At 46.4% G+C, this 22,566-nt stretch overlaps 1 protein-coding gene across 2 annotated transcripts in view; it reads left to right on the top strand.

Annotated features, from left to right (window-relative positions):
- ANKMY2 (ankyrin repeat and MYND domain containing 2) overlaps positions 1–22,566 on the top strand; it is a 422,909-nt gene that overhangs the window by 97,969 nt on the left and 302,374 nt on the right. For both annotated transcript variants that reach the window (XM_069648608.1, XM_069648609.1), the window contains 2 exons: positions 751–911; positions 1,739–1,953. In XM_069648608.1, coding sequence (XP_069504709.1) covers positions 751–911; positions 1,739–1,953 — 376 coding nt within the window. The remainder of the gene's footprint in view (positions 1–750; positions 912–1,738; positions 1,954–22,566) is intronic.

Genomic DNA, 22,566 nt, shown 5'->3' with positions numbered 1-22,566 from the left:
CCATTCCGTAATTACCTACTGAAACCGGTCACCTGAACTGTTAACCGTGCTGTGTTGTATAACAAACTGAAATGATTATTGGCGTTGTTGCAATTGTTAATGCTTGCCTGTTGTTGATATAATGCGATGTTGTAGCTTCCTCGACTAGTGCTATGTGTTATGGTAACATGTCTGCCACTGTAATAAATAAAGTTGTTAAAAAAAACTGTTGTGTAAATCATCGCGGTTTATGCAGTTGGCGAATGTTATGTTTTTAGAAATGAGGTAAAGGCATGCACATTTCGTTTTGCACAGACAAACGCTATCTAAGCGATCTGTCCACTGTATTGTAGAGCACCTACAAAGTAACTGTGAGTGCTCGGCAGAGCCTGTGCTTGTCACAAGAATTTGAACATGAAATGCGGCAAACCCCAAACTAAGGGCATTGTATGTTGTGTGTAAACCTTTCACATACTATACAGCTTGTTAAAAATTGTGTGACGTTCATATCTCTAGGATTAAAATTCTTTTTGTACTACGATATTTTTGATTTGCGATCCTTTTCCCTCTATTTGGTCATTTAAACCCTGTAGTGAAATTGAGGCCTCCCCTCTACAGATTTCTATTTGAAAATGTATCGACACCGATTTTGTATTTTTATGATTTGAGCCTTGGCATCTTGTTCACATGAGTGTGCTACAACAGAGCTGCTTTTGTCTTTACTGTATGGAAGTAGAATTTCACTTTCACCTGTATGTTTTTGTCCCTTAGGTCAACATGATTGCGTGACAGTTATCAACAGTTTCTTTCCACGTGAAAAATTGGACTACTACACAAAGCTACAAGGTCTTGACAAAGAACCCAAATTGCCAATGAAGCTTGCGGGGCCACTACATAGCATCATCACAAGTACAAATTTGCATCCTGTCCAGGTGAAATCATGGGAATATTTTATATAGTTAGGCCGATTTCATTTAGAAGTCTACACATTTGACTGTCCTGAGAAATTCCAGCTTTGGAATTAGTGTTCATACTGTCTGATATTTCCGTTTGTACTGAGTATTGAAATGCAGTCTGACACGATGAGATTTACAGTTGAATAATTGTTGCTGTGACTGTACCCGGCATCTAGCTGTTAATAGTTTAGTGCACGATAGTAATAGTCCCATCATGCCACCACCAAAGATGTCTGAATGCTACCACCAGAATCCATGGTGGTGTGGTGGGGAAGGTGTACTGTCAGGCGCCTGTTCACCCGCAAAACGGTAAGTGCTCTGTTTTCTCTTGGGGGGGGGGGGGGACTGAAACTGAACCTGGCAAGTATTTACTTGGGACTACCCTCTTCCCCCCTAGCTCAATACAGCTTTAATGCAAAATCACACTGCAGGTTTAAATGTACCTCACAAAATGACCAGAGATGAAGGTGTTCCTCTAGTAATACAAGCGTACACGTTGCTGATTAATAAATTGTGGCTTGCCTGATCGAAAAAGAAAAGGTCATCTTCCAGCTAATCCTATCAAATTACCTTTAAACTATTGTGTTCACCGTGTCCACTAGTCCTTAGTAATACCTTCTGAATGCAATGACTCCATGTCATGAGCACGTGCCAGTAAAAAGATTATTCCACGTTTGAATGGTGCAGAAAAGCTGCTGAAATTACCTTTCATTTAAGTTTTCACATTTTATATTATGAGAAATTTGCATGTTGCTCTTCTATTTACTTTCTTACCAGGTTTTATTTTTAATACCTGTCTCCAGATAGTCTCATTAGTCAAAGAGAATCCACTTTTGGCAGAAGTAGAAGCACTGAAAAAATGCTCCAGAGTCTTGGATTTAATCTGTGAAAAATGCATGAAACAAAGAGACATGAACGAGGTTTTGGCAATGAAAATGCACTACATCAGTTGCATCTTCCAAAAGTGCATCATGTTTTTGAAAGACCCGGAAAATAAACTTGCTGACCTGATCAAAAGGTAAGCATTTAAAATTAGTGTTTAAACATTACAGGTCTTGTTTGTGCATTTGTGTAGTTCTATCGCTGTACTACTGCTGTTAGGACAGTTTTTCTAAAGTAAGGACTTCATAAAACCTATACATCTGAGGCAGTACATTATCTCCACTCTTACTATAAGGCTGTACCACCTGAGAATGTGATAGCAGGGAGAGCGGGATGGTTTATTTAAGTACAAGTAGGCCAATATAAATCTTGGGTAAGTAAGTACTGTGATGCTGGAAATGCATTGGAGGGACAGGGTCTCGCTGTCCTTATCCTGTAGTCCTTTTTCACTTGTGTTCTGTATTATTTTCTGCAAAAAGAAATGTAAACACTCCTAGCACACCCTTTTTCTAATACTGTTTGTTGGGAGAACTCGTGTGGGTTTGTTTTTCTAAAGTAGTGTGTTAAAGATAGAGTTAGAGGTGCAGGGCAGAGAAAGACAACCTGGACACCTAGGTTGTACTATATGGAAGAACAAAGAAAAAGTTCGAATTCGGGAACTCGTGTCCCCTGCACACTATCCTTTGCCTGGAAAACCAGACCAATCACTTGTATAGTTTAAGCAATTATTCATTCAAAGTAGTCAATAATATGTAATTTGCATACTATTATATGTGATAGCTGGTCATCAGTTTTCAAGAATAATACTTCAGTCAGATATTTATCACAAAAAAATCCTCATTTTATTCATGGTGATGATACCAAGAGGGCCCAACGCGGTTCAAGTGCCATTCACTCTTCATCAGGGGCTTGTGATTTTCTAAAGAAGAAGTATATATAACATTCTGTTAGGATAAATAATATCAACAAATATAGGCAGTTCTATAACATTTCAAGAATTTCAAGAGAAACTGAACTCCATAGTTAGATCATGATGTCAATTAACTTCAGCAGCGTTCAATTCATCCATTACCTATTTTTTTGTAATCCTAAAGCAAAGAACACAGTGCAACTAACTTGGTCACAGTGGATAACTCTTAATTTATTTCTATTCATTACTCACAAACCTCTACCACAATGTCTGATCAGGTTCCAAAAAATTTAATGTAAAGAAAAATAGTATGCTAAGTATCTAACCTTGTGATTTTAGATTACAAACATCTTCTTGTGTAGTAGATAGTTCAAGTGGCTCACAGTCTCTTCGTGTTGAGGTTTCAAAGGTGGCCCTTTCAGCCTCAGCCTCGGAGAAAAACAAACCTGCATGGTAAATCAAAGTATGGAAATGCCTTGGGGGACATGTCTAACGATGTCATGTTTATATGCCAAAATAGGTTTAGAGAATTTACAGCGGTTAACCCTTTAAGTGCCATGGGTATTTCCCCCCCCCCCCCATTGCCAAGGCCTTTTTTGGTGATTTCGGTATGGGGCCATTCAGTGCCTTGTAACTTTTCTGTTATATGAGATATCTCGGGCATATTTGGCTCCTTTTTTTCCCACATGAGAGAAAATAACCAAAAAGAGCGAAAATGTGTTTTTTCAAAAAATGTGAATAAAATGATGTACAAAAGAAGCCTGTGGTCTTTTCCTTGTAAGAGCTAGGAACAAATGGTTTGCTGTGCTGAATTCCCCAATTTCCTGGCTTTCAAAAACAGGTTGAGTGGAAACGAAAAAACATTATTTTGATGTGGTTATCAACCGTTTTGTGAGAGGAAGGCGATTTTGGCCATTTTTGCCAATTGGACATGCATGGACGGAATGGAAGAAAAGGGTAGTAAAGCCGAATTGGAGGGTAGAAGGGCATACATTTCTGAAAAGTAGACAAAATTCCAAGTTTAGCAAGGGGTGATTTGCGTAGGTTGGGCAACAACTAGGTAGGGGAAATGCCATAGATTGGGGGAAAAGCAGGAAAATGACCCAACAAAAAAGGTATGTGGTGGACATGGTTGGCTTGGTATGGCAATGGCTTCTATGAATTTTGAGAAAAAAAATGCTCCGCTACATTCCCCCGACTCTTGCGGTTAGGAAAGCACACGTTTTTTGTAGTGTTTCACAAAACAAGCATTACCACAAGCCAAACACTGAGCCATGATACACAGGAGTTTTATGCTTACGGCCTGAACAGACGTACTTAGCATGTTTAAATCAGGAAAACCAATGTGGTGAGGAACGGCAAGCATACATTTTTTGAAAGAGCACAGGCCGACCTTTTCAAGGGTAGGTGACTTGTGCATGTTACAAACGTGTATGGTGCCTAAAGCAGCGACTAAATGTAGGGCACATTTGGGAAATGAAAGGGTTGTATGACAAAGGGCACCAGGAAATGGGTCAAAACGTTGTGAAAACCACACAAACACAACAAATGTCATACCTTCCCGAGTTCCCACACATGTCCCGATGAAAACGGTACCTCACATGTATGGGTGCACCTACCTGGGCGCCAAGGGGAACGCCTAAAACACTGGTAACCCAAACTCTTTTCGCACAGCAGGATTGCAGGATTTTGAGTAATGTGCACATCATACAGATTTGGGCCTAGGGTGTCCAAGCCACCAAGGAAAACTCGGAACACCATGCATTTCTGAAAAGAGGACCCCAGTGGGAATGCACACAGTTCCGAGTTTTCCTTGGTGGCTTGGACACCCTCGGCCCAAATCTGTATGGTGTGCACATTACTCAAAATCCTGCAATCCTGCTGTGCGAAAAGAGTTTGGGTTACCAGTGTTTTAGGCGTTCCCCTTGGCGCCCAGGTAGGTGCACCCACACATGTGAGGTGCCGTTTTCATCGGGACACGACGGTAGGCCCTGTGTTGTTGGCGGCATGTTTCGGTGGGTGAGCGAGTGAAATGTGCGGACAATGTGGGTTTTTTGGCCACATTTCGGACTTTGCCGGGGTGTCTGGGTAATAAATTGTCGGCCGATTTGCGCAAGTCAGACCTCTGTGCATTCCCACGGGTTTCCTCTTTTGGGAAATGCATGGGTTTCCATGTTTTCCATGGTGGCTTGGACACCCTAGGCCCAAATCTGTAGGTTGTCTTCTCAAACTCTTTGCAGGGTTACAAGTGGTGTAGCCTTTTTCTTTTGTGGCCCGGTAGGTGCACCCAAACATGTGAGGTACCGTTTTTGTCGGGACACCTGTGGGAATGCGAGAAAGTATGACATCTGTTGTTGGCGGCATGTTTCGGGGGGGTGATCAGAGTGAAATTTCAGAAAATTGTGTTTTTTACCCTTAAATTTGGACTTTGCCGGGGGTTCTGGGTATTAGATTCTGGGCCGATTTGCGCAAGTCAGACCATTCCCACGGGTGTCCTCTTTTGAGAAATGCATGGGGTTCCCTGTTTTCCTTGCTGGCTTCGACACCCTAGGCCCAAATCTGTAGGTTGCTCACATGAACAAAATGTGCTGTGCCGAAAGGCTTTGGGTTACCAATGGGTTACCCTTTTCCTTTTGCGCCACGGTAGGTGCACCCACACATGTGAGGTACAGTTTTCGTCGGGACACAACCTATATGGCCTACCTTCTCGCGTCCACACACGTGTCCGGATGAAAACGGTACCTCACATGTGTGGGTGCACCTACCGGGGACGCAAAAGGAAAAGGGTAACCCACTGGTAACCCCAAGCCTTTCGGCACATTTTGTTCATGTGGGCAACCTACAGATTTGGGCCTAGGGTGTTGAAGAAAGAAAGGAAAACAGGGAACCCCATGCATTTCTGAAAAGAAGACACCCGTGGGAATTGAGGTCGGACTTATGCAAATCGGCCCAGAACACCCGGCAAAGACCCACATGGGAGAAGGGTGCCCCAGGCCAGGGATATTACCGCCGACTTTGCTGGAGCCCTGGCTGCCCTGCATTACAGCTTCTCCCCACCAGGGAGTCAAAGCAGTGTGCCAATACCTCCCCGAAGGGATAAGCTGTAATGCAGCCCAGCCACAACTCCAGGACGGTTGGAGGTGATGTCCCTGGCCTTGGACATCCATGTACCATGTGGGTGTACCGTCCCCTAAGCACAGCAGCAGCTCCAGGGAGCCCCTGCAGGATCCCCATTCCTCCCCGGAGGTGAGATCTGTAACGTAGCACAGCCAGAGGTAGAGCCTGGGCTTGCAGACAGGCAACCCACATGGGAGGGATCCGCTCCATGGGAAACACCAATGTGCTGCTGGCATGGGGGGCAATTTGTGTCCTGCCCCTGCAATTGTGTCCCAGGCCACCAACATATCTGCCCAGACGGCCCATTCCTACCTACACCACCAACAATCCAGCCCCAGTCTCACCCACCCCTCTGACAGTGGGCCCTAACCATAGAATAATAAAAAGTACTCTCATAACGTTGCAGCTGCTCGGGTAGAAAAAGCTGTAAACAAAACAAAAAACATGTGTTGCCTACGGTCACACCAGCAAAAAGAAATAAATCATTTTCAAACATGCCCCGCCCTCCACCCCCCCACTTGCAAGCCATCCCTGGTGGTCTACTGAACCTCACCGCCCCAGTGAAACCCCATTTGCCCCTTCCTACGGGCAGATATCTGTCTCGAGGCAGGCCTGCATGAGGTACCCCTGCCACCTATTTTGGGTAAGGGGGGAGAGGGCCCCCAAAAATTGTGGGTCAGGCCCCCCAGTGGGTGGGGCAGTAATGTTTAGGCACCCCGGGGGCGGATTGGCACACCAATGTGCCCCTCTGCGCCAAGGCAAGTTAGTAAACAAAGAAAATAATTCAAAATGGCAGGCTGCCCTTTAGCGGGGGCTGAGGGGCCCCCTACACTGCTGGTGAATTTTCTAATGTGAAGGGGGGTGCACCACCCCACCCCAATTGGAGGGCAGCACATCTCATGTAGCCCTCCCTGGGGGCAGATAAGGGGGGCTGTCCTGCACTCCGCACTGGACTCAGGCGTCCCTTCCTAGGAGCAGATATCTGCATGACATGGCCCCCACTCCATTGTGGGTGAGAGAGACGGGGTCCCCACCCCGTCCCATTAGAAAATTCCCCGTCCCTTTGGGGTGCCCCACAGCCCCCCTAAAATGCGTTCACCATTTTCTATTTTTTTCTTTGTTTTCTTTGCCCAGGGTGCCCAAACCTTACTGTCCCACCCACCGGGGGGCCTGTCCCACACATTTTTGGTGGCCCTCTTCCCCCCACCCTAAATGGAGGGGGTTGTACCTCACGCAGCCATTTGTAGGAGGCCCAGGGAGGCCTGCATGAGGTGCCTCCGCCACCCATTTGGGGTGACTGGGGAGAGGGCCATCAAAAAATGTAAGATAGGCACCGCAGTGGGTGAGGCAGTAAAGGTTGGGCACCTTGGGGCCAGATTGGCGCACCAATGTGCCCCTCTGCGCCAAGGCAAGTTTCGTAAACAAAGAAAAAAATGGAAAATGGTAAACTACACTTTAGGGCGGGCTGAGGGGCACCCTAAACCGCCAGGTAATTTTCTAATGTAATGGGGGGTGACCCTCTACCCCCCACACCAAATGCAAGGTGGGGCATCTCATTCAGCCTTCCCTGGGGGCAGATGCCCCTTCCTAGGAGCAGATATCTGCCCCCAGGGAGGCCTACAAAGGGTGCCCCCATTTCCCCTTGGGGTGAGGGGGAGAGGGCCACCCCCCTTTTCTGTAAAATAAATCCCTGGTGGCTAGTGGCCCCTCCCACCCAAAATTCCCTTTAATTTTTTTTCTCTTCATTTTGCCCCCTTCCCTGGGGGCAGATGCTCAGCCATCTGCCCCCAGGGGGCCCTAACCTGCAGGCCCCATGCTTTGGGGGGGCCTGTACACTTATTCCTGGTGGCCCTCCTCTCCACCCCCCAATTGGATGGGGGGCCACCTCATGTACTCCTGCCTGGGGGCATAAATCTGCCCCGATGGAGGGCTACAAGGGTGGCCCCCCTTTCCACTTGGTGTGGGAAGGGGAGGACCACCACCCTTTCAGGGGGGCAAAAAGAATCCCCACACCCCATCCCAGTTGTTGTTTTTTTAAATTATTTTTTTATTTTGCCCCCTTCCTTGGGGGCAGATGATCCACCATCTGCCCCCAGGCTTGTGCACATGTGCCCTCATGCTTTGGGGGTTGGGGGGGGAAGAGTGCTGCGTACTGTAACCAGCCCCCCACGTCACAAACTTACCCCTGGTGGTCCAGTGGCATTGCTGGGAGCGGATCGAGTGCTCTGCGCCTGATCCGCGCCCAGCCATGCTGTCACAAAGGCTGTCGTTGGAAAGGGGCGAATCTCCCCTTTCCAACGACACCTCCCTCGATCTCCGGCTTGAAATACAGCCGGAGATCGAGGGGGAGAAAGGTGGTCACTCACCTTCTATTTTCACCGCAGCAGCCCAAAATGGCTGCTGAAGTGAAAATTACTTTCACTTTCACATTGGCATGCTTTACCCACACCGACGTGAAACTGAAGGTAATCCAGCCCCCCGACGGTGAGGGGGGGACCTCCCCCTCACATAGCCCATGGGTTGGATTACAGTTTTGCTTTGCAGGGATCGCTCAAAACAATGTGCCAAAAAGGACGAGCTATCTCGTCCTTGGCATTCTGGAGGGAATTCCATGGACGAGATACCTTGCCCTTGGCACTTAAGGGGTTAAAGCACCAATCCGGAATGTAGTTCTGTGTCCAGGGAAGGAGCCCGTATTCCTCATATGGGGATGTCCATTATTGTAGGGGTTCTCGTAAAAAGAATCAAAAAGAGAGGGAGGAGAAATGAACCCATAGCTCAGATGGAACTAATGGCGTCCCCCGTCCCGAAATGCCGAAATGTATCAGATAGGGCATGTACGTTGTCCAACCCTAGAACAGTTGGGACAGTGTCTAGGTAGAAATGGCAAAGCTAAAGTTACTAAGTAACTTCTTAGATTTGAGCGAGCTGCTTTGTACTCAGTTCTGGGTTCTACTGAAGGGACGCCTGCCGCCATTTTGCAAATAGCAACGTTTGTCTGTTTGTGACGTCATACCCCGCATGCGTGGGTGATGTCATTTATTATTGCGATCTTACGGGTATTAAAGGAAAAAGATGATGTTACTCGAGGCTCAATGCCATAACAGTACTGTTGGGTACTGGTACCAATCTGAGGATTACAGTTTTGCTTTGCAGGGATCGCTCAAAACAATGTGCCAAAAAGGACGAGCTATCTCGTCCTTGGCATTCTGGAGGGAATTCCATGGACGAGATACCTTGCCCTTGGCACTTAAGGGGTTAAAGCACCAATCCGGAATGTAGTTCTGTGTCCAGGGAAGGAGCCCGTATTCCTCATATGGGGATGTCCATTATTGTAGGGGTTCTCGTAAAAAGAATCAAAAAGAGAGGGAGGAGAAATGAACCCATAGCTCAGATGGAACTAATGGCGTCCCCCGTGCCGAAATGTATCAGATAGGGCATGTACGTTGTCCAACCCTAGAACAGTTGGGACAGTGTCTAGGTAGAAATGGCAAAGCTAAAGTTACTAAGTAACTTCTTAGATTTGAGCGAGCTGCTTTGTACTCAGTTCTGGGTTCTACTGAAGGGACGCCTGCCGCCATTTTGCAAATAGCAACGTTTGTCTGTTTGTGACGTCATACCCCGCATGCGTGGGTGATGTCATTTCTTATTGCGATCTTACGGGTATTAAAGGAAAAAGATGATGTTACTCGAGGCTCAATGCCATAACAGTACTGTTGGGTACTGGTACCAATCTGAGGATGGACATACCATCCCTTGGATGGGATATATAATAGTGTCTCCTGATGACATAGTCTCGCGCATGCACGCTTGACGTCATCGAGAGCAGATTTCTTTACAATAAACAATAGATGGACGTGGGAGAAGTAACCAATGGTAATATGCCCAAATGGGAAAACAAGATTGCCTCCTTACAAGTTGTTGGGGCGTATGATGTGGCTCCCTGGAACCAAACGAGGACAGATATTTTAATGCAGGATTTGTTAACGTTGTGGCGCGATTGTGCGCAAGACAGCATCAGGTGTGAAATTAGTACAAAGAAAGCATGCTCTAGATGTGTGAGGTCTGGCAAGCTAATAACAACTGGCAAAGGCCAAATCAATTAGACGTTGCAATAACTACCAAGGTGGTCTGGGGTGTGCCCGTGTAATGCCACTGGAACGAGTATGATGTCGCTAATAAGGGGTGTAGGGAAGTACCCGGTTAGCAGGGTCTGATGATGGTAGTAATTATATAAGGAACACGTTCTGATATGGCTAAATGTGGGTGCCAAGTTGACTGCGTAGTAAGTTTATTGTGTTTCAGAACTGAATGTGATCATCCATTTGCATTTTATCCCTCAACTGTGACATAGTATCTACTGTAGTATAATGATCAACTTCCTATGCATTGGTGGAAAGAGATATGGTCTCACATTTCAACTATTACAATGATTAATTAGTTCATAGCGTTATATCCACACAAAGAAATTCTAGTACAGTACTTAACATTCAATCCAGTCATTTATCTGTCCCATGTGGGGTTTCCAATCTCACCTAGATCCTATAGCCTTATGTTATTGCGTATGATCTCAAGAATCAAGAAGGAAAGGTAAGTAATGAGTATTTAAAGTGTACTGTGGATGTGTCTCAAAGAAATGGCCCCAAGTAAAAGTCCTCATTGAGGCCAAGTGGTGCCAGAGCATCCAGTTTGTGTATCCACAGAAGTTCTCTCTGTGAAAGTCATTCGGGTAAATCTCCTCCTCTAGATAGAGGGTGTACTACTTCAAGGATGCAAACTGCATTTGGGAAATGTTCTGTTGTCTCTGAAGTGACGAAACACTGGTGATTTCACATTCTGGGTTCTGATTTGAGACTTCTGTTCGGTCCACCGTTCTTTTGCTCGTCCTGTTGTCTTTCCCACATAGTATCTACCACATGGGCATCTTATGGTGTAAATTACGGTCTTAGATTCACAGGTAGCATAACTCCTCAATGGTAGCTTCTTTCCCGTGTTCAGATGCCTGATGTGATCTCCTTTTATGATGTTCGAGCAGTGCTGACAGTGTAGACATGGGAATGTACCATGTTTTTGTTTGGTTAGATTCCTCTAAGTTGATTTTTTTCGTTTTTTCAGCCTTAATCAATGTGTCCCGAAAATGTTTCCCTCTTTTATATGCCAACATTGGTGGGGTAGGAAATAGTCGATTCAAGTTTGGGTCTGCTTTTATTAGATCCCAATTTTTGTGGATATATGATATGATAGTTTAATTATATAGCACCTATACACAATGTGTTTCAAAGCGCTTCAAGGCAAGGGAGGGAAGAAGGGAAAATACAATGAGTCTTACAGGCCATGAACAGTATGGATGTGAAATTAACTATCGTACTCGGCCTGACAACATTTCAGATAGTGCAAGAGCTAAGACATAGATAAGGAAGGGTGGAGGAGAGTGGGAAGGAAATGGAAACAGACAGGTGACTACTGTACTAGGCCTGACTACATTTCTTGTAGAGCTGGAGAAAAACAAAAGGTGAGGGAGAGGGGTGCATAAAAGGAGGGGAGGAACAAAACAAGCGACTATCGTACTAGGCCTGATAAAGTTTCAGATAGTGCTGGAGGGAGGGAGCGGGGACAGTAAGGGGATGGGGGAGTGACAGACGAGTTTGCTATAATACTAGGTCCAGGGACAATTTGCGTAGAAGAAAGTAAGGGGAGGAGGGGAGGAGATAGGAAAAGGGAGAGGGGTGGAGAGAACAGAGAGTAAGCAGTCAAAAAGAGTGGAGAAGCAAGAGGGGAGAGCGAATACAACTGCAGAAGTCGGTAGTAACACATAATGTTGCAAGCCAGGATACAAGATGAATATGGGAACAGCATGATTCAGGGTCACCGTGAGTACAAGATGCAAAGGAAGTCCAGCATGAGTTGAGAATGGGTAACGCACCGTGAACCAATCAAGTCCATAAAAGTAAAATCCAGCATTGGCCACAAGACGGTTATGGTGAAACCAGAATGCAGCAGGACAGACTCCTTTGAGACTGCCCTTCGCTTTGGACGCCCATGCGAGAGATGCCCTTGATCTAAGAGCAGGAAGAGGCAGGGCTAAGAAGGTGGGTGGTGCTTAGGCCAGGTGACCTAGATCCACTTACACCAGCTCCCCAGCTGCAATGGAAAAGAGGCTGGTGGGCTCCTTAAGTAGGGAAAACGGCAGCAAGCAGGAAGGCACCAGGTGGGCGGGGCTTACTAAGTGGTGGAAAAGAGCAACAAATGGGCAGGCAGCAGGTGGGCGGAGCTTAGGCCAGGTGACCTAGATCTACTTACACCTGCTCCCCAGCTGCAAAGGAAAAGAGGCTGGAGGGCTCCTTAAGTAGGGAAAAGAGCGGCAAGCAGGAAGGCAGCAGGTGAGCGGGGCTTAGGCCAGGTAACCTAGATCCAACTAGGTGATTTTCTTGATTTGGAAGCTCTGTCCTGAGTATTGCAATGTGTAAATCAGGTTAGATTTATCTTTATTGGTCTTTTTCGTCAATATATTTAAACGTGTCTGGGTTCCCGTCCTTTGTATTGCTTTAGTTACGACGTCTTCCGCGAAACCTCTATCTAGAAATCTGGATCTCATGGTGTCAAATTCTGTTTGCAAATTTTCCACATTGGAGGTGATACGTTTCAGTCGTAGTAGCTGGCTATTTGGCAGGGTTTCTTTCAAATGTCTTGGATGAAATGTAAAGAACTATTCGCATCAGTAGGTTTTCTAAAGATGGAGGTGGTAAGCTCTGTGTTATTCCATTCTACACATACATCTAGAAAGTTGACTTTTGGTTTACCAATTTCTATGGTAAATTTTAATGCGTGTGTGACATTGGTTGATGTAGTGCCAGAATTCAAGTAGTTCTTCTTCTGTGCCATTCCAGGCGCCAAAAATGTCATCTATATATTGAACCCAGCAGTGTACATTGTTTTTCCATTGTGGATGTTCAAGAACAAAGGTGTTTTCAAAGTGAAACATAAAAATGTTGCCGTAAAATTCGGCGTCCGCTGAACCCATTGTGGTCCCTGATATTTGAAGATGGTACTGATCATTGAACCTAAAATAATTGTTGTACAACGTTATGTGTATCAATTCAATTGCAAAGGTTTTTTTAATTGAAATGTCGTCGTTTTTAGTAGGAACCATTCAAGTGCAGCTATACCATCATCATGCGGAATTGACGTGTATAAACTGCTCACATGGAAGAATGCATGAGTGGAAGAACAGATGACTACATAGATCAAATGAGTATGTAAATTGAACGAGTATGTAGATCGGATGAAGGTATAGAATGGATGAACATGCTAAGCAGATGAGCGTCTGGAGTAATTGGATGTGAAGAGTGGTTGAGCATGTATGACGGATGTGTGCATAATTACAGAGAAGTGAATGTAGATCTGATGAATGTACAGAACGTATGTGCGTGTAAAGTGAGGGAGCGTGTAGACCATGGGAGCGTGTAAAGGGAGGAGCCTGCGGAGTCCCAGGAGTGTAAAATGGGGGAGTGTGTGGAGCGGAGGAGTGTGTGGAGCGGAGGAGTATGTAGGGCGGAAGAGTGTATGAGTGAGTGAATGAGTGAGGGGAGCGGATGAGTTGAGTGTGTGGAAAGCATGAGTGAATTGAGCGGATGAGTACATAGAACGGATGAGTGCATAGAATGGAGAAGTGACGAGAGCTGATGAGTGCAAGGGAGCTGGTGAGTGCGGGGAGCTGATGAGTGCGGGAACGGATGGGTGCCGGGAGCGGGTGAGTGCCGGGAACGCGGCAGTGCATGCATGGGGCAGGCAGGAGCGCGCGGGGCCGTCTGGAGTGCATGAGTGCGTCGAGCAGACCGGAGTGTAGCATAGACGGGGACGCATGGAATGAATAAAAGTACATAGAAAAGACTGGAGCGCATAGAACTGCATAGACGTACATAGTATGGTTTGGAATGCAGGGAACATTTGAAAGAACATGTAACCCACCATAAACACACCCCACGCTTACTCTTTTCTTTACACAACCACTCAACTAGAACACAGTGATACTATGACACCATTCGGTATAACTGTTCTCATACTAACATCTCCCGCTTACTCCCCATCATTCTAAATAAACACTGCTGGTTACACACCCCCCAGCCAGGAGTTCCCCTCAGGCCTAACGCAGCCACGGTCGGTCTGGATACCCCTGATACCGCTGATCTCAACCATCACACCTACCGCTAAGAAGCAGCTTTTTCACGAATACCACACCAGCTGCACACATACCTGGTGTGCACACATGCCGTTGACTCTCCCTACTCTCTCTACTGACCTGAACTTCGGTTCCCAAGGGCGTTCAACCTACCAGCGCCTTCAGACCATACCAATGGTATATAAGGCGCTATATAAATGCAAAATAACATAACATAACATCCATTGAAAAAAGCGAAGGGTCGGAAAAATGTATGTCCAATGCCCTAATAGTTTGTAAAAAATGTGTTGTGTCTTTTAAATGGGTTGGTATCTTCTGTACAAGTGGTTGTAACACCGTGTCTAGATCTATTGCCAGTGGTTGGAAGATACTATGTGTACCAGCGACAATTGGTCTGAATGGAGGGTCATTGATGTTTTTGTGTATTTTGGTTAGTCCATAAAATACTGGAATGACTGAAAATTTGTTTATCAAGAAGTCCTCTGTTCTGTCTGAGATCCAGTCTGACGAACTTGCTTTCTCTACTACTTGTTTGATTAGATCACGGATGTTATTGGTAGGGTCATTATCCAGCGTAAGATATGTTTGTCTATCATCCAAAAGTTTTAGACAGCCTGCATTGTAGAGGCTAGTATCTATGAGTACAAGAGCACTGCCTTTGTCTGCCTGTTTAATAGTCAGTGTATTGTCTTCTGCTAAATCTTTGATTATCTTAAATTGATGTCTGCGAATATTTTGTTTCCTAGATAGATCATATTTGATTCTCCTCCAATTTTTGGTTGTTTTTGTTTTAAACAGATTCACCAATGGGTTGTTAATTTGCGGATGAAATGTACTTTTATTTCTCATTTCTGTAGTTGTGTTCTTTTGCTGAAGATGTTTGGCCCAGATTGTCAAAAAAAGATCTTCAATTCCATTTTGCGGATTAATTTAAATAAATTAATCTCTTCTTCAAATAAAGTAGTAGAATTGTTAGAAATAAAGAAAATTCGAAGGCTGAGTGTGTCAATTTGAGATTTCGATAATAGCATTGATGAAATATTCATAATTATTGGTGATTTCATTTGTTCTTTTGCCTTGGTTTTCTTTTGGCCTCGTCTGGTCTGGCGTCTCCTAAAAAAGGAGGAAGGACCGAAGGGACTGTTTTATGTCAATGTCCCTCAGTAGCACGACTGGAGGAACTATTGTTGTAGGAATTTATACAGTGCTGGAGGAGCTCGTGCTCGGCTGTTCTTCTAATTCACCACTGGTGATCTCGCTACTGTCCGTGTTATTGTTAGATGTTGGTTTCTTCGGCGGTCCTGGTGCACCAGGTCTTGGTTTGTAGTTCCCATGATATTCCTGCCACAAGTAGACGATTTCTCTGGCGTAGTCTAAGGTATCTTACAAAGTTGTAGATTCATGTATGTGTTTTTTTTTTTTGTTTGTTTTTTTCGGTTAGCTACAGACTCAAGTGTTCAGGTTCTGTTTTGAACCCTGCTATAGCTACTATTAATTGACTTTTAGAGATTGTGCCTCTGTCTTACATCACCAAAGCAAACATTGGTTACATTTGTCTTCATTGCGTCAAAACGAGGTAGCTCATAAACAGAAAAGTCAGTCTTTTCAGCCGGCTCCCATCACTGTTTCTCACTACCTGCTGCTTCCTTGTTTACTTGTTCTCTGCGCTGTGTTGTTGCCTCTTGTTTTCCCCTTCTCTCCACCCCATCAGTCCCTCCTTATCCTCTTCCTATGCACCATGTGAGGAGTATCTATCTCTGTGCAGTGTTCCTTTCACTTCTCCCTCTCTCGTCTGCCCTCTCCTCCCTCTATCACACCCACTATGGGGCTCTCTATCCCCCCCATCGTCTCTAACAGTTTTTCTATCTCCTATCCTACTCTTGTCACAAAGACTGGTAGGAAGAAGCTTAAGAAGGACACCCTGGTCTCCAACCCAGGCCTTCCCATCTCTGCCACCTATGTCAGTGCTTCCTCAAGAGAGACTTTCACCGACATCCTCTTTGTCGTTCTTTCACCCAACCTATGGGACCCATTACATGGTCGCACTTCTCTCTCCTTCCTCTTCACCCATTAATGGTGACACCCAATGGGAGGTCATCTTGGCCTCCTGAGCCATCTTTTATGTCTATCTAAATTGAACCATCATGGTCCAGGGGCCTCAGCCCAACCTCCTACTATTAGATAATCTCCTCATCAACTTCCTTCCTTCCTTCCTTCCTTCTCCTGCTATTCCTGCTACCATTTCTCTGGATCCTCTGCCACCTCCTCCCGCTACCATCCCGGCTCCTCTGCCATCTACCACCTCTTGCCCTTCAGTCACCTCCACCCTACACCTCTGGCTCGCTTGCCATTTGCCTCTCCTCTGGCACCCTTGCCACCTCTGTCCCACACCTCTCTGGCCCCCTTGCAAGCTACCTGTCTCTCTTTCCACCTTCGGCCTCCACCTCTCCGGCTCTCTTGCCTCGTAATGCCTCTTTGGCTCCTCTGCCTCCTCCTCCCTTTACCTCGCAGGCTCCTCTGCCACTTCCGATGGGTACTTCTCTTCCCTGTACACCTCTGTGGAAGTCATTCAAAAGTGGCAACCTGCCCCACATTGCTACTCTTGCTCAGCTGTCATACACTCCTCGGACATCTGCCACCTCTTTGAACTCCTGGACCCTGAGGCCCACAAGATCCTGTCCAAGCCCAGGCCCAACAGGCCCGGAGGTGGAGTGGCTCTGATCTTTCCTGAGTGGTTCATGCCTCCAGCATCGTCACTTAAACCTACTCCTCCTTTGAATGCCTGGTCTGCAGGTTCTCTATCTCTCCTGGCTTCTCTCTAAACTTTGCCATCTTCTACAGGCCACCTGGCCATGTTACCCTCTTCCTCTCTGAATGGGCTGACCTCACTTCTTCTCTTCTTTCCTCTACCTTCTATATTCTCCTACTTGGGGATATCGGCATCCGCCTGCACTCTCCAGACTCGTCTGGACTCTTCCGCAACCTATGTGACTCTCTGCCTCTTTCCCTTCTACCCTCTGGTCCAATTCACTCTGCCGAGCACACCTTGATGATCTCATCTCTTCAGACATCCCCCTCTCAAATCCCTCACTACTTCTCTCTCCTGGACTGACTCTCTTCTTTCGTCTCACTTGAAGCTTCCTATCCACTTGGCAAAGGCCCACCAAGCACTGTCACCTTCCTTTGCGGCCGTTAAACCTATGAAGCAAGTGTCAGAGGATGCATTTGCCTCCACCTTCTCCCCACCACATACTCCTGCCGCTGACTCCCATTCTGCCCTTTTCAACCTTCAACTTTCTATCTCTAACACTCTGGACATCCTTGCCCCTGTCATGAGGATCTACATGAAGCCTGCCAAAAAGTGCAACTCTTGGTATGACTCTAATCTGGCCGCTCTGAAACGCATGCGTGGAGCAGCTGAACGGGGTGCTTCGGGTACTCCCTCTGACAAACTGGCCTGCCGCCTTCTCCAAAGGCAATACAGACTCCATCATCTCTAAAAAGAGGGTCCATATTCAAGCCTGCGTCTCTGCGGCCTCTAACCACATGGCCAAACTATGTAAAATCTGCAAGGAGCGGGCCAATCCTATTGCAGTTTCTTCCCCTTCTACACCTACCCAGGCCCTCTTCACGGTCCTGGCCTCTCATTTCACCATCTTGTCTGCACTCACCACCTCTTCTTCTCTCTCTCTCTCCCTCTCTCAGGTCCTCATTGGCCACCCCCCTCCTCCTCCTTCTCCTCTTCTCTCCTGTCACACCTGATGATGTTTCCAGACAAGTCCGGTCTATGAAAGTCTCATGCAAACAGGTGACAGCCCCCTGCTCCTCCAGAACCATTAAGGGCAACATTGGTTCTCTCGCTCCAGCCCTGCTGATTTCTGCAATCACTCTTTTGCCACTCAAGTCTTCCACTCACCTTTCAAGCATTCCATTGTGCACCCCCTACTAAAAACATCTTCTGCCGCGCCCACATTCCATCAAACTATCGCCTGATCTCTTTCGCTCCTTTCCTTGTCAAACTCCTGGAGAAGTTGGTTATCTCCCAGCTAACTCTCCACACCAAAGCTGTTGGTTGTCTCCGTGACCATCAGTCTGGCTTCAGAGCAGGCAGAGGCACAGAAATTGCTCCCCTGTATACCCGTTAAGATCTGCTATCTAACCTTGACTCTAGCTCTCCCTCTGTCCTCATTGTCCTTGACCTATCCTCTGCTTTTGACATGGTGAATGACAACATACTGATCACTCATCTCTGTGATACCCTGGGCATCACGGACCAGGCTCTGGCGTTGCTTTCCTCTTTCCTCTTGGCCTGACCTTCCCAGGTTCAACTGGGGTCCTTCCTCTCCACCACCTCTCACTCCACATGTGGTGTTCCCCAGGGCTCTTTCCTCTCTCCCTAGCTTATCAATGTCTAACTGGCCCCTTTGGCCCTCCTGATCTCCAACCTTTCCTCTAACTTTCAGTGTTATGCGGATGACATCCAGCTCTCCTTCAGGCAACCCTCGCCCTCCTCCTCCTCGTTCATCCCTGACTGTCTATCCACTATTCTCCTCTATCTCTACCTGTGGTGTTCCCCAGGGGTCTAATCTCTCTCCCTGGCTCACTGGCTCCGGGTGGCTGCAAGGATCAAGTTCAAGACCCTCTGCATTGTCCACAAGGCTTTCTATGGCCGGGGCCCACACTATCTCCAACTCTTTCTTCCTACTAGAGCCCTCCGGTTGTCTACTTCTAAAATTCCCTGTGGGTGAGTATCTTCTACAAGCAGAGATTGGGGGGTAGATCTCTCTCCTCTGCAGGTGCCTCACTCTGGAATGGCCTCCCTGCCTCTCTCCGCCTTGAGCCATATCTCCTTAAGTCCTGGAAGCTCCACAAGACATTCCTTTTCTCCACTTCTTCCCAGCTAACCTTCCCTTCCTCCTGCACCGTTATGCTGACTGGCTAATTTGTGTTCCTCTGAGTCTTGTATGACATCAGCTCCCACCCCCCCCAACCATCCCGTCAAGTCCCCTTGCACTTGCCTGCTGGCCTTCCAGTACTGCTGCCTGGCCGACCCTTGCACAACTGGGTTGGGATTCCCCTTGGAGTCCCACCTTCCTTGCACTTAACTCAGGGCCCTGCTGCTCTGGGTGCACCTCCACCGTGCCCTCTCCCCTGCACTTTTTGTCTTCGCACTTGCACGATCTAAATGACACTGAGCCTAGTAAGATTGTATGTCTTGTCCTCCCTTGTCCCCCCTCTCTTGCCTGGTTGCGCCTTGAAACACATTTTGCATAGGTGCATTATAAATAGAATTTCAAAATCAATTAACAGCTGGTCCGTTAGATCTTGTTGTTGCAGCACCCCCAACACTCGTCTCCAGTGGGCGAACTAGACGTAGACTTGAACACACAAGATGATTCTTTTCAAGCATTTTCCATTTGATACTGAGGTCATGGCACCTTACTGGGAGGGAGGGGGAGGGAGAGAGGGAGAGACGACCCCATGTGTGTGTGTGGCCATTTTGTTGCAGTTACCTGCTCAATATCTCTGCCTTGCGGACCAGTGGAGGGAAGAAATGAACCTAATGACTCTGCTTCTTTTCTTGTGGTCGCTAGTGGGAAGAATGTGCATCTGATCTCTTCCTTCATCTGCACTAACCTAATCTGGCTATACCTATGGATTTTTCATTAGAAGTTGTAATACTTGGCATCTCAGACCTCTGATGCAGACAGGATAAGACGGCCACAGAAGGAAACCTTGTTATATATATATTTCTCAGCTGAGCAATTTGCTTACCATTTCCAAGAACGTATTACTCAAGAAAAGAATATTGCATTGTGATCCTTCATGATCATGGAGAGGGCGGAAGAAATCTCTGACACTCGGACCCTTCTGATGCAGCATCAAAGTCTTGACACAATTGCAATCATTGAATCCCTAAAGACTGCAGGATTACATTCACAAAAATCTGCTGCCATTATGCAATGCATCTTGTCCCATGCCAGGACTTTCTCAAGCAACATAAACCGACCTAGTAAAATGTCTGTGTGCATAACGGCCAGCAAACAGTAGTTCTGATTACCATTTCTGTTCAGCTGGCACTTGACTATAACCTGAAAATAGAAACCATAACGTATAATTAAAAACCTGAAACCCCTACTATATCAACAGTTGAATCACAATTACTTTTGAGGCAATTCCTACCTATTGATAAATGAATGGACATAATGCCATGTTGCCCTCTGTGGTTTTCAATTAAGCTGATGTTATCCCACTCGCCTTTTTTTTTTTATTTTACATTTTAACACTGTTTTAACAATGCGAGATCAAGGTCTGTGCTCAACAATGGAATAAAGGGGGCACACCAGTCATGTTATGCTATGACGAGGACTACCCGCTCAAGTGGTGAGGTACCCCTATGAACAGATATTGTAAACCCACTGCTGACCAACGCAGGTGGTTAATGGAGTTCAGGGGTGCTATTGACGATGAGGGGAGTGAAGGCTAAGCCAGTCTGCAAATGAGACTGAAGAACATGATATCACTCTTGCCAATGCTAATGATTGAAATGTTTGGGGGGCGGGAGGCGTCTATACAATGATGTAAATGACAATTGGCAAAGGTACAGTGTTTAGTGCATACAATGTTGTGTGCTTCTTTAATTGAACCTCTCAATGTAATTTTGGGACGTATCTTGCGAGAAGGACAACTTGTTAAAGGTTTTTCACAAGAAGCCATTTTATTGAATGGCAGTGATTAACGCCTCACTTTCCCTAACCTAATGTGGGTTTCCCTAACTATGAAACTAAGACTAAAGGAAAACGTTCCATAGATAAGGATATCTGTCTCTCACACTTCAATCTTACTAGGCCAGGTGACATTGAGATCGTGCATGGGTGGGGGAGGTGAACAAAGTGCGAGGGGGAAGTGCAGTGCATAGGATGAACAGAAAATAAAAAATAAAAGAAATAAATATGCAAAGGTAAGTGCAGACATCAGGTGTCGAGTGCTGGTAGGGGCTATAGGGATACAGAAACCGCTCCAGAGTGAAAGGGTTGCCAGGGGGGGCAGCAGTGCAGGTGTGCAGCTGGCAGGGAGGGGACCTGGGCCCGAGAACAGTGGGTAGCCAAGTGACCAGTGCAGTTTGTTTTCAGATGGTTCTCCTCAATTTTCAGAGAGGCAGGGAGGCTGTTCCAGAGGTAAGCCCCAGCCGAAGAAAGATCTACCACCAACTGTGTTGTTGCCACTTTAGTTCCACCATAGTTTTACACCACACAGTACTACTTCCATGTCTTTTTCATGGTTCACTAACCTGCCAGGACTACTACTATACAGCAATGTTTCAGTTAGGATTATTTTAGCACAGTTCATTAGAGTGGAGGTGCCGCTTTCTTTCTGCAACAACCTTACACCACATTGTGGTGCTCAGCAGACTTTGTTTCACAGTACGTGAGTTTATAGCCATTTATTTACCACGCAACCATGATAGTCTGAACCAATAAAATCTTGATAGGAGGGAGCTGCTGCTTTATGCCCTCGAAGAGCCAGAAATAGTTGTGCTAATTTTCAAATTGTGGGTGTGGTGTGGTGGTGTGGTGGTGTGGTGGTGTGGAGTGAAAGGAGTCCCCCTAAATGCAGAAGAGAGCATGAGGACCATCCTCTTTGTGGTGCACAGACTGTGGCTGTAATCCAAGATGGTGGTTAAACAGAAAAACCGTCTCTGTCCACATCATTGGGGAACGAGGAAGAATTCAGAACATGCAGGTGAAATCCATTGTGAACTTGTTCCTGTCGTGGCTACAATAATCCCACAGTTATTACCTCAGCCTCTCTTGGAGTTCAGCCAGCCCAAGTAGAGCGATCAGTCACCTATAAGAATGGCAGGCAGTTTGGCAGGGATTTATGGAGTCGGCAAGTGAGTTCTGAAGGTTGTAAAAAGAAGGCAAAAGTGAGGGAAGTAGTGGAGGGCATGAAAACTCTTGAAGAAGAGAGGAAAGCAGAGATGGGATTACCAAGCATTTTAGGGGGAATAATTTGGAAGAGCATGGGAGGGAGTTGGACCAAGTGTGGTGAGAGGTGGCTGGAGGACAAAGGAGAGCACGAGGAAAGAGCATAACAAATGAGGTTGAACAGCACTACAATGGATAGGCAATTTGGCATGCAGTTCCCATTCTAAATTGTCAGGAATACCGCCAAGATGTAGACAGTGGAGAGGGACTAACACTCCCCTTGGCCACCTGTCATGCCAGTCTGCTCCACTCATCTAAAGCCTCCCCTGCCCCTCGTCTCCCTGCCACCACTAGCTGCACTGGCAAGAATAGGTCTGCTGCTGACCTCTGGGGACACTGTCTGGATTGCGAATATTTCTTGAATCGAGAAGCACAATCACTTTTGTACCTTAATTACATCTGCAGACTCCCTGTTGAGAGACCGGCTCCATGGAGATGAAGCAGGGGAACATAGACGTGTTAGGGGAGTTTTCCTAAAGTCCCACTTTGAGGTAAGACTTTGGTAAGCTATCCCAGTGGTTTGTAGATCCCCAACTTAGTATCAGTCTGTACTAC

The sequence above is a fragment of the Ambystoma mexicanum genome, chromosome 2q (genome assembly GCF_040938575.1).
Source record: "Ambystoma mexicanum isolate Mex_15411 chromosome 2q, UKY_AmexF1_1, whole genome shotgun sequence".
Classification (NCBI taxonomy): Eukaryota; Metazoa; Chordata; class Amphibia; order Caudata; family Ambystomatidae; genus Ambystoma; species Ambystoma mexicanum.
Note: the sequence above shows the minus strand (reverse complement) of the source record. Positions and strands in the feature narration are given on the sequence as shown.